This window comes from Mytilus californianus, unplaced genomic scaffold (genome assembly GCF_021869535.1).
Source record: "Mytilus californianus isolate M0D057914Y unplaced genomic scaffold, xbMytCali1.0.p SCAF_9, whole genome shotgun sequence".
NCBI classification, from domain to species: Eukaryota; Metazoa; Mollusca; class Bivalvia; order Mytilida; family Mytilidae; genus Mytilus; species Mytilus californianus.
Window position 1 is genome coordinate 36,531,606 of NW_026262745.1, and position 17,050 is coordinate 36,548,655.

Genomic DNA, 17,050 nt, shown 5'->3' on the forward strand with positions numbered 1-17,050 from the left:
AGTAAATCATTATAAATTTTGATTTACAAAGGAACTATATGCAAGTGTATATCTAAAATAAAAGGGTTGTTCGACCAATCTTTTCTTAATTTAAGGGTAAATAACATGTCATAAGATGGCAGTTGATGATTAAAATGGTGTAGAAAGTTTCTGCAAGTCATAAAAACACATAATTAGTTTCATGACATGTCTTCAACTTAGTATTCTGCACCATCTCCAAAAACAGAGTGATCGCATAGATCCAGCATGGCTGAATCAAAAATTGGTAAAAATCATCATAAGGGCTATTCCAGAAAAAAAATGTATGGGGGGTTGGGTTGGAAGGCAGTTTGTTTCAGCACCTGCCACCCAGATAATTGTAATTGAGAATCATAGTGCATTATAGTGTGAAAAGTTGCTCTGATACCCATCACCCATGTATTATTAATATAAAATGCCTTCCAACACCCCCCCCATTTTTTTCTGGAATAGCCCTTAAAGAGAAACACCTCTTATAAGAAGCCGTCTGACAATGTTGACATTAATTAACAACAGGTAGATCTCAACATTTTTAACATTTCTGTTCTGGTTGGATTTTCTCTATTCATAGCGGTTTTCAAGTTAAAAGACAAAACTTGCATTTTACCCCCCATGTTCTATTTTTAGCCATGTCGACCATGTTGGTTGGCAGACTGGGTCATCAGACACATTTTTTAAACTAGATACCTTGTGCTTTTATTGCTGTTCCTCTTAACTTCTTCATCTTTAAAGCAGCTGCCTCATTCATCTTATGGTAGATTACTTGCAAAAAGTCATGAGTTATAGATACAATCCCAGCTTTTCTCTATTCATAGCGGTTTTCAAGTTAATAGACAAAACTTGCATTTTACCCCCATGTTCTATTTTTAGCCATGTCGACCATGTTGGTTGGCGGACTGGGTCATCAGACACATTTTTTAAACTAGATACCTTGTGCTTTTATTGCTGTTCCTCTTAACTTCTTCATCTTTAAAGCAGCTGCCTCATTCATCTTATGGTAGATTACTCGCAAAAAGTCATGAGTTATAGATACAATCCCAGCTTTGTCAAATAAAAGATTTTAAAATTGGCATTTTTTGCTTCTTTGCCAATTATGTGACATTAAGGAGTCCGAGACAAGACTCAAAAGTAGGAATAATGTGTATGAGGAAGTCTTTCTGCAGACTGATACCTTGTGAGCAAGCATATTAAAATCAGTTAAGAGCACAGCAGGGTATAATTATTTCTCAATAAAAAGACATGGTCATGAATATGCATGTACTCTTGCTACTGAATCTTGAATAACTATCAATCAATCATTGCTCTTAAAATTTTTATGAAGTTCTTGTTGCACAAACAAAACAGCTCACATATGACATGGAGATCATAAAATAATACACTAGAATTATTTGCTATACATAAAAAGACATGAAGACCTGTGCATATAGTCTTGGTCTCAAACACTAAGCAGTAGGAGATTTACAAACTACATACTGTAGGTCTTTGATAATTGACAAAAAAGGCCATTAGTTGTGTAATTACTTTTATGAACTGATAACTGAACACAGCTAGGCAAGATGAAATTACTCACACTAAGTTTTTTCTAATGTTATGTTCAGAAGATTAGGTATACTAACTGTCTGACAGCACTTTTGCACAGTCTTGCACAGCTTAGTGCTTATCAATATATTATGACTTTGAGATGAAGAACAGCAATAAAAGTGTTGTTCATTTGTTATTTTTTTTTATGTGTGCATAATGAAAGCTGGAAAAAATTTCACCATGCTTCAGGTGTATCATCTGTGTATGCTCTTATATTTTTTTAAATTATGACATATTTATTCTTAATTTCTCTTATATGTGTGCTACCTCATTCATAGCTTTCAACCATTTAACTTATCTAAATTCTTATGTAGTCCTTTTGAATTACTAGCCCTATTCATAAAAAATTTCTACAAGTCCAACAAATATCTTGATGTGTTTATGGTGATCGGGCATTTTATGACAGTCTTCATTAGATATCTTTGCAAGATATAATTAATAATTTGTTTATATTACCTATCAGCTGTGTTCTTCAATGAACAGATGTAGCATGATCGACATCTACCAAAGAACTTCACTCAATCCGGTTCTAGGGGCCATCCTGGACAATATCCGTTCTTTTTTTTTTATGATTGACTTAATTTTATATTCAATTCATACACTTTAAGTTGATGATGTTGTATATGCTTACATTATATATATTTGAACAAACAGTATGATTGATTGATGGTATTTAACACCACTTTCAGCAATATTGGCTATATCTAGCCGGTAAATTTTTATGGTGGAGGAAGCCACGGTGCCCTGAGAGAACTATCGACCATCAGCAGGAAAACTGACAATCTTAAGCAACTATGATTTCAGTAGAACACACCTGCCATGTGCAAGTTTCGAACTCGCAAGCTCAGTGTTGACAGGCTAGTTGAACAGATAATAAGAAATCATTTTAAACATATTTATATTGATATTTAAATCTTGATTGACACAATTAAGTATGATGTAGCACTTCAAATTTGGTTCTGAAACATCATTCAGCTCTCCATATTCTTGACTTAATACTGTTCAATAAAAATTTCTGATCCTTTCTCACCACTTCCACACACCTATTCAAGTTTACATCTGAACATTCATGTACATTTCAGTTAATATCAACTTCTTTTGTCATCTGACTTCGAAAACGGATTAAGTTTTTTGAATTTATTTGTCAATCCTTCATCCACAGAATCTTGGTCTTTGTTTTCAGAGATTTCTGAAATAGAAAATAAGGATAAACATTAGAGTTTGTCCCAGATGGCCAAACCAGGAAAAAACACTTGTTGGTAATATTGGACTGGAAATCAAAATTCTTAATCTATGATTATGTTTTTTTTACAAATTATAATTCTAAAATTATTCATTGTTTGGTGAAATTTTGTTCAAAACCAGTAGATATCAATTTGTCTACCTGAAATTGAAAACTTATCCTGTTGTAATTTTTTGCAAGAATAAAAACATTGTAAAAATTTCTGAATTTACAGTAATCTGTATCATATCCATTTTTGTGTTTTCCTGCTTTAAAAACACAATTATAATGTTTTCAAATTTTACCATCCCATCACCAGGACAAATCATTGTTGCTGGGTAATACTTTATTCCATGGTTGATAAACCTGGTTCAAGACCGGTATTGTCAATTCAAAACTTCTCAACAGTGCAAAGCTTTGATTTCACTACAGCTTTGCACAATGATACCTAGGTAAATATGATAATACACATATAATACTGTTCTGTGAATATCTAATAGATTATTTTCCTCTAACTGTTTGTTTTTATATCAACCTACCTTGTAACCTAAGTGCTAAGACTTTGGTGAGTGAATACTTCAATGGAATTTGTGGATTATTTTCTTCCTGGAGTCTCCTTCCTTTTTTAATTGCTTCTTTAATTGATAAACCTAACCATTCAGCCTCTTCTTCCTGTAAAACACAAGAAATCATGATTTATTTGTTTGTTTTTGTAATGGTAAGTTTGGGTAGAGAAAATCAAGACTTTAGGTGGCTTTAAGTTTTCAAAGCTAGCAAATTAATATAACAGCTGGTGATTTTTCTGGCTCTAACTTTTTTGTAGAAAGAGCAGTACCTGATAGTGTAATCAGTAGTGGTTTTTTTTAATTTGAGGCTTTATGAAGAAACCAAGTATTGTACTGATGATTCATTTCATGCACAAGAAAATAAAATCGAAAACTTTTCATTTTAGAACTGAAGGTTATAAAAGATATTTAATTAAAAGTGCTAAAAAGAAGATCTCATAACAGATCTTTCCTTCCTGAACTGGAATCTTGAATATAAGTTAATTTTTTGCTAATGTGTCTTCTAAAATACAATTTTTAATTGTTAAGACATGAGTTAAATACTATTATGTTACTGATCTTACCGGAATAATAAATTCTTTGTATTTGTCAGAAATCTTCTGCCTTTTCTCTGGGTCATCAGGATACATATCTTGCCTTACCAAAGCTAGCAACATGGCTCTTTTAAAATTCATACCCAGCCTAGAATTCAGATCTCTCTCATGCGTCTGTAAAATAGATAAACTTTAAATCTCCAGGCTTTAAATCCATTATTCAATATTATTCGTTGTAATTATAGTGCTACAAATAGATTTTCTGTATTTTCTTTGCTTGGATTGAGAAAAGAGAAATTAATTCGTATTCTCCAGTAAAGCATTTTAGCATACCGGTAAATAATATCTTCAGAGCTGTCCTAGAAATGATAGTACAAATGTATCAATCAAGAATTGATAATTATAGAAAGATATCTGAACAATTATAGAAAATAATAAATTTAAATTTAAATTTCATGCATGGCGAGGTTTATAAAAATTCCCCCAAATATTTTACCTCAAAGTAAATTGTAATCATCTTACAAAATGTAAATATTTTTTTTTAAAGATAAATGTAACATTCAGTCACAAAAGCTAAACACTCACCTTTAAAATGTAATTATCAAACCCATTTGCTTCATCTATTAAATCTAATGTTCTAGGTGTAACCACTACATGGTACCATTTATTTAAAATTTCACTGTAAAATACCTTCCTTAACAAATTGGGTCGCCATATTTTTGGAAATCTGAAAAACAAAAATAATTTGTGTTATGGATAAACTTATTACCCATAGTTGTGCACTGAGGTGAGAGTTTTTGCTCCATGTTCAAGGCCTCTTTACAACTTTGAGATGAAGAACAGCATTGTCTCTATGCTTTTAGTTAATTCATCTGACATCAGTGGAAGCTGTCTCCGAGTATGTTTGTTTATATTTGTAAATTTTCATAAAAAAGGAGTCTCACAAAATTGAGAAAAAATCTTCAATTACTGCCATTATCCCCTCTTATGTTTTTAGCAATCCTTCAGAAATCCCAGAAACAAGTGTTGTGACAAAGAAATCTGCATCATACATGTGTACATATTTTTGTCAATTATTTTACTACACATGTAACTGGTTGTTGTCCTGTAAAAATGAGCAATTTGTTCTTAAAACATCTAGTTTATATTTGGCAGCATGTAAACAACATGTTTTCTTATTTGTGTATGTCTGGTTCTAATATTTTCTTGCCGATGCTCAATTACACAATATTATAGAGGGCCTAAGAGAGATGATATCCATTTGCTACAAAAAAAAAAATGTATCCTTTTGTGCCACAACTTATTTGCATTTATGCTATGTTTGTGCACCAGTATTAGATATACCTAGCATCATTTTACATCAAGAAATAAGTCTAATGCAACTTACTCTAAGGAACGTTTCCTCCTCCATCTTGCAATATATTCCCCTTGAACGATTCCTTCGCCACCCCATAGGCCATCATTGCACTGTTCTGGGTATATCACATAGACAGGTTCATCATTGTTTACCTCCCTGAAAAGAAAAAGTAGAGAATCCCAGCAAGACAATTTAGTTGGTGACAAATTGGAAATTCGTATATGTTTTCTTTCTGGGTTAAACTGCTGCCTATTGATGTATACAATTAATATTTCTCTGTTCCAGCTGTTTATCAAAGAGTGCAAACGCTGAAATTTCTCGCCTGCTTTACTATTCATGATTTATTTTATCTTGATAGTCCTAAAGATAAAGTTTTACTACATTGTTTGTACAAGTATCACATAAACCTAAGATTATCAATGATCCATGAAAATGAGTCAAGGTCAGATAAACCAAGCCAGACAGGCACCTAACAATTATACCACACACCAAATACAGTTGACCTAGTCACCTATTGCTTATAGTATCTTAGAAAAGGACCTTACTACTGAAACTTAACATTGATCAAGGAACCATGAAAATGAGGTCAAGGACAGATGATACCTGTCAGACTTTGGTTGCAGGTGAGACAAAAAACTATTGATATTGCTAGTATTGCTTGTCTTTATTCTACAGTAAAAGTGTTTTTTTCATATTAGTTCTAACCATCTGTCAGTCACTGGACTGATTTTCCACTTGCTCTCAGCTGGTTTGTAGTGAACTGGTTTTGGCAATCGTCTCATAAATTCCTCACATTTTTGTTTATAGTGCTCTGGAAACAGATGATCAACTGACTGGTCCCATCTGTATTCATATGCTGCTTTTCCTGCAATAAACAAATTAATTCATTACATATCATGCATGTCAACTACTTTCATGTACATTTTTCCTTATTGGACCTAAAAATTCAGATAGTAAAAACAGTTGTGCTCACCTCACCTGACATCAATTTAAAGGTTTTATGCCAAAATCTGGCGAATATTTAATTAATTATAAAATATACCTGCAGTGTACCATTTGCAGAAACATCTAATCAGCCTAATGGGAGGTATATGAGGGTGTGAATGGTGTTTACAGAATAGAGAATAATGGGCAAAAAGTGCAGAATAAAGAGAAGAAAAAACTAGAGGCTCTAAAGAGCCTGTGTTGCTCACCTTGGTCTATGTGCATATTAAACAAAGGACACAGATGGATTCATGACAAAATTGTGTTTTGGTGACGGTGATGTGTTTGTAGATCTTACTTTACTGAACATTCTTGGCCCAGTTGTTACAGTGGAAAATATTTTGTAAAAATTTACAAAATTTATGAAAATTGTAAAAAATTGACTATAAAGGGCAATAACTTCTTAAGGGGTCAATTGATAATTTTGGTCATGTTGACTTATTTGTAGATCTTACTTTGCTGTACATTATTGCTGTTTACAGTTTATCTCTATCTATAATAATATTCAAGATAATAGCAAAATTTTCTTAAAATTACCAATTCAGGGGCAGCAACCCAACAATGTGTTTCCTGATTGGTCTGAAAATTTCAGTTTATCCTTGTCAGATTTGCTCTAAAGGCTTTGGTTTCAGAGATACGAGCCAAAAACTGCCTTTTCCCTATGTACTATTTTTTAGCCATGTCGGCCATCTTGTTTCGTGGGCAGGGTCATCGGACACATTTTTTAAACAAGATACCCTAATGATGATTGTGGACAAGTTTGGTTAAATTTGTCTTAGTAGTTTCAGAGGAGAAGATTTTTGTAAGATTACAAACATTTACGAAAAATTGTTAAAAATTGACTATAAAGGGCAATAACTCCTTAAGGGGTCAACTGACCATTTTGGTCAAGTTGACTTATTTGTAGATCTTACTTTGCTGAACATTATTGCTGTTTACAGTTTATCTCTATCTATAATAATATTCAAGATAATAACCAAAAACGGCAAAATTTCCTTAAAATTACTAATTCAGGAGCAGCAACCCAACAACGGGTTGTCAGATTCATCTGAAAACTTCAGGGCAGATAGATCTTGACCTGATAAACAATTTTACCCTATGTCAGATTTGCTCTTTATGCTTTGGTTTCAGAGATATAAGCCAAAATCTACATTTTACCCCTATGTTCTATTTTTAGCCATGGCAGCCATCTTGGTACGTTGGCCGGGTCGCCGGACACATTTTTTAAACTAGATACCCCAATGATGATTGTGGCCAAGTTTGGTTTAATTTGGCCAAGTAGTTTCAGAGGAGAAGATTTTTGTAAAAGTTAACGACGACGACGGACGCCAAGTGATGAGAAAAGTTCACTTGGCCCTTTGGGCCAGGTGAGCTAAAAAGAATAGAGAAAAATAGAGCAAAATAGTGAAAATGCTAGCTACTGCTCACTGATTCGATAAACAGGAAGTTGTTGAGTGATTTGAGTGATGAATCTGAAAACACATCACACGGTATATATGACTTATATAAACCCTGAAAACTAATTTCAGAAATCCTTGTATTGTAGTTCCTGAGAAAAATGTGATGAAAATTTTCAACTTTTCTATCATGTGTAAAATGATACAAGTGTCTGGTAAACAGGAAGTTGTTGAGTGATAAATCTGAAAACACATCACACGGTATAGATGACTTATATAAACCCTGAAACCAAATTTCAGAAATCCTTGTATTGTAATTCCTGAGAAAAATGTGACAAAAATTTTCAACTTCGCTATCATGTGTAAAATGATACAAGTGTTCGGTAATCAGGAAGTTGTTGAGTGATGAATCTGAAAACCCATCATACAGTATAGCTGACTTATATAAATCCTGAAACCAAATTTCAGAAATCTTTGTTATGTAGTTCCTGAGAAAGATGCGACGAAAATATTCATGGGATGAACGGATGGACAGACTGACGGATGGATGGACTAATGGATGGATGGACAGACAGACAGAGGTAAAAAAGTATACCCCCACTTTAATAAAGCGGGGGTATAAAAAAACTAGATATCATTGAGATGGGAGCCATCTCTGTAGGCCCCGCTGTGAATAATGTGTGGTAAAAAATTTGTATCTTTATCATCGGACATGGGGTTGTCAACTGAAACAAGTTTTTGACCTTGACCTTTGACCTAGGAAGTTGTACATACATTATGACACACCCTCTGGTGTTGGTTAATATACATGTCAAGTATAAACTTTGAAATCATAACGGTTCTCTAGATATAGAGCGGACACAATTTGTTACGGACAGACTGATCACTAAAGGGTGTCCGCCATTCGGCGGGGCCCTAATTAAAAATAGAGAATAATGGGGTGCTGAAATATAAAGAATAGAGAATAATGGCCAATAAAATATAAAGAATAGAAAAATGACATAAAATATTAAAGAATACAGAAATGAAGCTAAAGAATATGTGTAGCTCACCTGCATCTTCAACAATGGCCACCTTTTAGTAAAAATCATCATAAAAGGGGAATAACTCTATTAAGAGTTAACTGCCAAATTCAGTCATGTTGACATGTTTGTAGATCTTATCCTGCTGATATTTTTTCCTTTTCAAAGTTTCTATTTATCTATCATACATTTTAAGATAATAGGCAAAAAATGTATAAAAATGTTTTGCCGTTTAAAGTTTCTATCTTTTATAGTTTTTAAGATATTGGGCACATACGAAAAAAATGGTAAAAATTATCATTAAAGGGCAATAACTCTAATTAAATGAGTCAACTGAAGATTTCAGCTATGGTGACTTATTTGTAGATCCTGTCGGCTGATCATTTTTGCTAAATAAGATTCTCTCTATCTATTGTAGTATTTAAGATATTAGGCAATAATGCAAAACTAGAGGCTCTAAAGAGCCTGTGTCGCTCACCTACATGTAGGTCTATCTGCATAATCAACAATGGACTTTCTCCAACATTGAAGCCAATAATAGAATACATGACAAAAATTTCTTTTTTGTTGATCTTGTAATGCTGATCATTTTGTCTGTTTAGTTTCTCTCTATTTTCTTTAGTTTTGCCCAAAACACAAAAGAGGGTAACAAAATCCTCATTTAAGGGCAATCAATCCAATGGAGAGTGACAGTCAGAGACTGTCTACTAACTTTATCGGTAAAATTTGACTCGTTTGTGGATCTTGCCTTACTGATCATATTTGTAATTTAAAGTTTTTGTTTATTTATTATATTTTTTATCATATAAGGCAATACGCAAAAATTTTGGTAAAAATCGTCATTAAAGGGCAATAACTCTAATAAGGAGTTGTTGTAAAATTTCCTCATATTGTCTTAAATGTAGGTCTTGTCTTGCTGATAAATTTAGCTTATTTAAGTTTCTATCTATCTATTATAATTTTTAAGATATAAGGCAAAAATGCAAAAAATTGTTAAAAATCATCATCCAAGAGCAATAACCCTGAATTAGGAATTGACTGACGATTTACACCATGCATATTATTTGAAGATCTTGTCTTGCTGATCATTTTTGCCACATAAAGTTTCCCTCTATCTATTATAGTTTTCAAGATAAAAGGCAAAATTGAAAAAAATGGTAAAATTTGTCATTTAAGGGCAATAACTCCTATAAGAAGTCGCCTTTTGACGTCAATGAACAATTGGTAGAGCTCAGCATTTTGAACATTTTAGCCCTGGTCAGTTTTTTCTCTATTTATAACGGTTTTCAAAATAATAGACAGAACTTGCATTTTACCCCTAAGTTCTATTTTTAGCAATGTTGGCCATCTTAGTTGGCAGACAGGGTCATCGGACACATTTTTTAAACTTGATTCCCCAATGATGATTCTGGCCAAGTTTGGTTAAATTTGGTTCAGTAGTTTCAGAGGCGAAGATTTTTGAAAAATTAAAGATGACGTCAACTGATGACGGACACCAAGTGATGAGAAAAGCTAACTTGGCCAAACTACCAGGTGAGCTAAAAATCAGCAAAGCAAAATCAGAAAACACTGTCAACTCCAGACTCAGAATCTTAAAAGATTGGATGAGTACAGTGGATGAAGATAAGTATTTTCCACTTACGATTTTTCACTATATATCTGACATATCATAGAAAAACAAAAACCACATTCTTTAAAATCATTATTGTGGTGTAATTGCAATGCAAAATTTATTTTCACTTTAGTAGTACACAACTGTTTTTCTGCTTATCGTGTTGCAATATATTCATTTTCAACCTGTCTTATGCAGGGATATCAATTTTAAAGATATATGAAATAATAAGAAAAAATTGTCAGTCAAGGGTAATACTTATACAAGTGGTTTTTTTTTATTTACTGGTACAGGTAAATTATTTTGGAGGTAGAGTTACAAATGTATATCCCTTCGACATTTAGATCTTTTTATACTAATATGAGTAAAAAAGTCTTATTTCCTTCTTGTCTTGAAATTTCTCTTGACTACAGGACACCAATCATAATCCAGGATTCATAGAGTTTTTAGTGTGTGAGGAATTCAGGTCCTCACAAGTAGGAGAGATCAATTACGGAGAGGGACTGAATTATTTAGGTTAATGTATAGGTAAATTTTTTGAGAAGATTAAAGGGGAGATTACTCAAACCTTGAAAATAAAATTCAAATCTTACAAATTTACAATTAAACATTACTTACATTATCAAGTAAATAAACATGACTTGTATAATTATGGTATCAGGTCGTTCCAGCCCCAAACCAATCCGGCCCCAAGTCTATTCGTTCCAAGTCGTTCTTGCCCCAAGTTGATCAAGCCCCATATCAAAAATTGCTTGTACTGTATAATCATCCCTACTCAAAAAAGGGGATTAAATGAAAAATTTTACATTATAAAATGATATACTTCGATACGAAATTTTAATAAATATTTAAAATATTAAAAACAATTATTTTTGAATAAATGTCCGCTCCTCTAATGAGAATTATTATTTGAATATGCGTCAAAGGCACAATTTTTTATCTCCACCTTTGCTATTGTTCATAAAATCTTTATTAATATTTATAAACAACATGTCAAATATTTTCTAAACTGGGGCCAGATCAACTTTAAAAGTGAGCATTCCACTTAATTGGGATGGATCAACTTGGGGTGGGATTAACATGAAAGCTATAAGTATTACCCCTGACTGTAGGTGACAATACAATTTATCGCTATTTAGTCCAATCCGGAAAAAAACAATCACTTAGACAACTTCGTGTTTGGGTCAAGAGTCGCAAAAACAAAGGTCATCAGTTACGAGCTGAAGGAGGAAAAAGTTTAGAAAGCGAACATTTTAAAACTTTGACAGATTATGATCCACTTTTTTGAAACACAAATTAAAGTAATAAAAATGCTTTGTTTGAAGTGTTTAAGATGGTTTAAACATGTCTCTTTGAACAGTTTTATGCATAATACATTGTTTAAACAGGGCCCCAGATAGCTTCAACTGGATGAAAAAGTTGTGTAATTTCAAAACTTATCCAGATTGGAATAAATAGCGATAAGGTGTATAATACTATAAATAGACCTTATCGCTATTTGGAAATCTGCGACACTTGACCCGAGAATCTGCGCCTCTTGAACTATTGACATCATACAACAATCACTTTTCCATTGTGGCGTCAGATATTTTCTTTTATGACGTCAAAATTTTACGGGAACCTTTGTAATGTCCAGTAATGGCAGACAAATAGGGATAAGCCATAAGGTGTATGTAATATGTCCATGCACTTTTATATATAAAAAAAATTCTGAAATTCTGAGTGGCCAAAAGTGATAAGGCACAAACTATTCTGATCTATGTGATTCGGATTGTGGGATTGTGCAGGTCAGGATTGACCAGAAATATTGTTATAAATGTGACAGGGACCCACACAATGTATTACTCTACAGTAAAGTCAGTATACGCGTCTCTTTGAAACGGGCACGCATCCAGACGTTTGATATTTGGTGTTAGTTTACTGGAAGTAAGAGACTTTTCTTACTGTATCTGTTTAGTTTTAGTGCATTTCTAATAGCTGGTACAACTGTTCCATTGAACTTGACTCTGGACATTTTCGTCTGTGTATGTTCTGGTTCCAATTGCCTAGCATTAATTTAAGACTTTAGCGAAAATAATGCACCAGCTTTTTCGGTACCAGTTTATAGGGTACACTAAAGACATGAGAGTGTACCTGAACAGAACCGAATATAGGTCTACTTAGCATAGTTATTCTAATATGGCTCGGACAATTTTTAATATTATACTTTTTTTTTATATTTCTTTATGGATATCTCTCAAACTTTATTTTCTTTATAAAGAAATTTAATGTTTTATTTAAGGTGGTACCCAACACCTTGACTAATATTAATTTGGCTCGTTTAATTTTCATAAAATTTTGACAAAATGTTTACTTTGACTCTTTGACAAAAATATAAAAATTTCAAAAAATTTGAACCAACCACTTTATCAGAAAAATTTCATTGGTTATATAACAGTTTGACAAACACTAATTTTGATCATTGAGAAGCTTAATATTTCATTAACAATACAACGTAATTAAAACGTTTAGCTGATTTTTACAGAGTTATCTCCCTGTAGTGTTAGGTACCACCTTAAAACCATAATAATTATTTTTTCAAAATTTTTAATGCCAAAAACTTATTAGATTTAATCAAAACATACGAATTTTGTCAATCTTTGTAATGAATATTACAGTTTGAGTAAAAACGACTCCTAACAGAAATTCCTCCGGAAACTATGTTATAAGCAATACATTGGAAATGAAATATTATAAAGGAACTTCTAATAAGTTGCATGATAAAGACCTCAATGGAAACTAGACAAAATATTATTATTATTATTATTATTATTATTATTATTATTATTATTATTATCATTATTATTATGATTATTATTACGTTACGAACAGATCTGGGACGAACAGCAACAGGGGGCGAGCATAAGGTCAACGTTCACAACTCGGACCGTCAGAAGAGGAATAGAGTGAGACAACTTTTTTTATGATTTCGTAAAATTCTGTTTAATTGTCATATCCTTTAATGAACAATATTTCAGTATAACACTAGATGTAGCTAAGCACAAACCAGTTGCTTTCATTCAACAGAAAGGATGGGACATTTGTACGCCCTCACGTTCCGGTCCGACTTTCTCTCGGGCCGACTACACCTTCTTTCCTGTAACCCAACAACATGTAAACAATATGGAGGATGGTACATTTGCGATTTGGTAACGCGATCTTTTCCTTAATTTATCGATAGTCAAATATACTGCAACTATAAAAAGCATTGCAATATTAGGTACTGACTAGATTAATTAGGATTACGATTAGAAATTCGAGCTCAGTAGTTTCAATTTTTGTAAAAGCGAACTTTACTTTAAGATTGGAAAATGTTTTACTGGTCCACAAGGACGTGTATAGCATACAAATCTTTGTGATCCAGTACCAGATGTCATCAGAAATTCACACTTTTTCTCAAATTTTTCTAAACAAGAACTCATTTGGAAATATTCTTGTAACATAAAAAGTGTTACAGTGTAATCCCCCCGTGTCCAGTGTGGCCGGTGATATTTTGGAATCTGGGTCCGTTCGCCCAATATCATGTTCACTTCCTTTCATGTTCGCCCCTTTTCACTTTTGCACCCAACATGTAAGCACCTTACACGCTCCAACCCTACACGTTAAAAGTTTGGTGTGGAATAATATTTTTGTGTTTTTTATTAGTGTGACTATTGCCATAAAATAAAGATAAGCCACAAAGGTTAAGCATAGAATCTTCATTGATATTACTTTACACCAAAGCTAATTATAACAACAATCATGATTTCTCACACAAAACAATAATACCAAATTAGCTTTGTTATACCAATTAACATTAATCATATATCATTAACAATTAAAAATTAATCAACTAATCACAAAAAAAAAAATATTTAAAAAGTTCACAAAGATTTTGATAAATACATCTAAAACACCCTATAATTAAACCTGTATTTGAATAAATAATGGGGTGTGAGAGAACCCTTGTTGCAAACTTGTGGGGAGCGAATGGACCTGATACTGATATTGTGCATTACCCGATTTCATCATCTCTGCAATGGAACATAAATAGATTGTTTTTGTGATTGTTATGCTGTTTTACAGATAAGACAGAAAGGATTAAAATGGATAAGTTAAAGCATAAATTTATATTTGCAATCTCATAGCTGTAACTGTATTTATAACCATCTTCCATTAAAATTATGACATCTTCAGATTGTTTCATTTTAAGGCAAATTTCATCAAAGTAATAACTTTTGCATAGCATCCTTGAAAGTCTGTCTGGTTCAAACTTAACTGTATTTTGTAGTATAAAATTGATCATTTTAAAAAGGCATATGTGCCAAATCATGATACAATGTAGTCATTTGGAGAAATAACTGCCAAAACAGAGGTTTCACTAATTTTGGAAACACATATGTACATCATTACAAAATCTTATCTAAAGAAGAGTTCATGAAATTATAGTATGTCATGAATTTGTCTGCAATTTTTTTGTTGATTATTGGTTTTATGAGAGCCAAGTCTTAAATGGGCGAATAGGCTAATGCACCTGACTGCTGGTTTGTACCAAAAGTAAAGTATAGCACTCTAGACTCAGACTATTTATCCTCTTATAAGTAAAGAAAGCATGGAAAAGAGGGTTACTAGTGTGGAGATTTTTGTGTGTAATTTTATGGGTTGACAAGAACTGGTTACTGTCATTTCAGAATCTAGCTACTTAATAATTGAAATTTACTATCAATCTGAAAATTTATGTCATAGCTTGCTATTTTGTGGTAAGGTAAGAATGAAATTAACAAAACATAAGTTCTGAAGCTCTTCCACCTTTCGCTAAATCTGAACTGATGAGGAACTTATATAATTATGTCACTTGCAACACTGAATTTAAGAGAGGTATTAGAATTCGATTTTTAAAATATATATATTAATCTTTTTCAATTCTATCGTTCCAAAAAAAATTGTGTTCTATAACAAGCTTTGATTTTTTACTTTTGATATTACTTTGTCTGAAAACAGTAAGTTTTCTAAAATCAGGGATGTCATAAAGTGATGACGTCATTTCCATTGCTCACCTAAAATGTATGACCGGGATTCCCAAGAAGTGTTAAAAAAACGAAATATGTACATTTTCTTGTCTTTATCAGATCAAACAAAGCACAGTATTTACAAATTAATTAGAAATACATGTATAGTCTGCAGATAATAACAGTATGGGGTATTTACGCAATGCTACTGTTATTGTATAAAATACTGTAATTGGTAACATATTGAAATCAATATTTTACACTTTGGACATTTGGAAGAGGAGCAAAGAAAATAATATTAGAACTTTTTTTTAATTTTGAAAAAAAAACAAAAAAAAAACTGGTTTATTGCAAATAATTGAAAACACAGCTGTGGGACAATAATGTCTCATCAAAATGATGAAATAAGAAATCTAACAAATAATGTCATAGTTTCCCTGACATTCTCACTTTAAAGTTAGTTTGAAACAATTTCAACTGATATTATTTTCATAACTTTCTTTCAGATTTGAATATCATTGAACATAAAATATGGCAGGAAGAGACTTACCTGGACGTGATGAAAGAGGAGCATTCCGCTTTGGTACAAACAGACAAGTGGAGATAACTCTAAGAAGTGAGCTAGAGGATGTTGCTAGGAAATCAATTACAGAGATAGCTGTTAAAAGGGAGTTAAATAGAATGGCTCCTTTGGATGATCAACAGAAAACAGCGAGGTAAGCAATTGTACACAACAATGTAGAAATATAGAAAAACTAGTTATTCATTCATTATAAAAAATGGTAATTGTTTTGATATTTTCAGGTGAAAAAAGTGTAATAGGCAAAAAAAAAAGTATCGAACTTGATCATCTTTACTAAATTTGATGCTTTATGTCTTTTTTATTGCTTTTAAATAAGCAAGAAATGTTGTGATGCACAAACACAAAATTTGAGTACTGCTGTAACTTGCTATCACATACAATTTGTATGTCCTACATTATACAGCATTGCTGGTAAATATTATGTACATGGTTAATATATCTAAGCTCATAATGTAAGACTAATAGGCAAAGAATAAAAAAATCAACAAAATGTGTCAACATGGTAAAGTCATTAATTATAATTTTGTGGTGTTTTTTCCCCCATTTAGATTGAAGTTTTGTTAAAAACATCTTATATACATTAGGCATATTTCTGAAGGCATGTGACTATAAATGATAGGTGAACAACATTTGGCATTTGTTTTAGTTTTAAGAAGTATATTTATGTCTGACTTTCGTCTTTACTGGTACTTGCAATATAACCTTGGACTTTTTGTATGCTTGATTTGACAGGTAAAGTAATTTGATGCCTCAGTAACTATTTCTGATATGTCAGCAAAAATTTGATATGAGTTTTTTTTGTGAGAGATATACTGGTATGTTCATATGTCCATACATGTGTAGTATGAAAACATCCAGTCAGATGGGGATCACAAGAGGATCTTTTCTCATGATCTGTCTGATTTTAAATTTGCACATGACACAAAATTTTATAAATTTACTATTTACATATATATATAATACTGTTTTGTTATCAGTAAATGGCCAGAAAGGTAATATATCTGTGTGATAATTTAGATCTATAAATGCTTTAAATTTTTAGGAAAGTTCTGATTTGGGTTATTCCTTTTAAAAGTTTTATTCTAACTTAAATAATCTTGAACATTGTTGATTTTGTATAGATCTTAATCACTTCAGTGCTTTGAATT

The 17,050-nt window shown here is 32.1% G+C and overlaps 2 protein-coding genes across 15 annotated transcripts in view; one reads left to right on the plus strand and one right to left on the minus strand.

Moving 5' to 3' along the window:
- Positions 1 to 2,480: 2,480 nt before the first annotated feature.
- LOC127715666 (39S ribosomal protein L28, mitochondrial-like) lies at positions 2,481 to 12,386 on the minus strand. Its single transcript, XM_052221829.1, has 7 exons — positions 12,237 to 12,386; positions 5,983 to 6,142; positions 5,308 to 5,433; positions 4,506 to 4,647; positions 3,951 to 4,094; positions 3,361 to 3,493; positions 2,481 to 2,788 (listed from the first exon to the last, which is right to left on the minus strand). The coding sequence occupies exons 1-7, from the start codon at positions 12,304 to 12,306 to the stop codon at positions 2,688 to 2,690; spliced, it is 876 nt and encodes a 291-aa protein (XP_052077789.1). The 5' UTR covers positions 12,307 to 12,386; the 3' UTR covers positions 2,481 to 2,687.
- A 1,048-nt stretch (positions 12,387 to 13,434) lies between these two features.
- The window catches only part of LOC127715623 (uncharacterized), a 65,743-nt gene continuing 62,127 nt past the window's right edge, over positions 13,435 to 17,050 (plus strand). For 9 of the 14 annotated variants that reach the window (XM_052221714.1, XM_052221720.1, XM_052221719.1 and 6 more), the window contains exons 1-3: positions 13,441 to 13,551; positions 15,826 to 16,035; positions 16,880 to 16,894. In XM_052221714.1, the coding sequence (XP_052077674.1) occupies positions 15,851 to 16,035; positions 16,880 to 16,894 (200 nt within the window). In that variant the 5' untranslated portion in view covers positions 13,441 to 13,551; positions 15,826 to 15,850. Of the gene's footprint in view, positions 13,552 to 15,825; positions 16,036 to 16,879; positions 16,895 to 17,050 lie in introns of all 14 variants that reach the window. The other 5 variants (XM_052221718.1, XM_052221725.1, XM_052221726.1 and 2 more) reach the window with 2 other exon arrangements.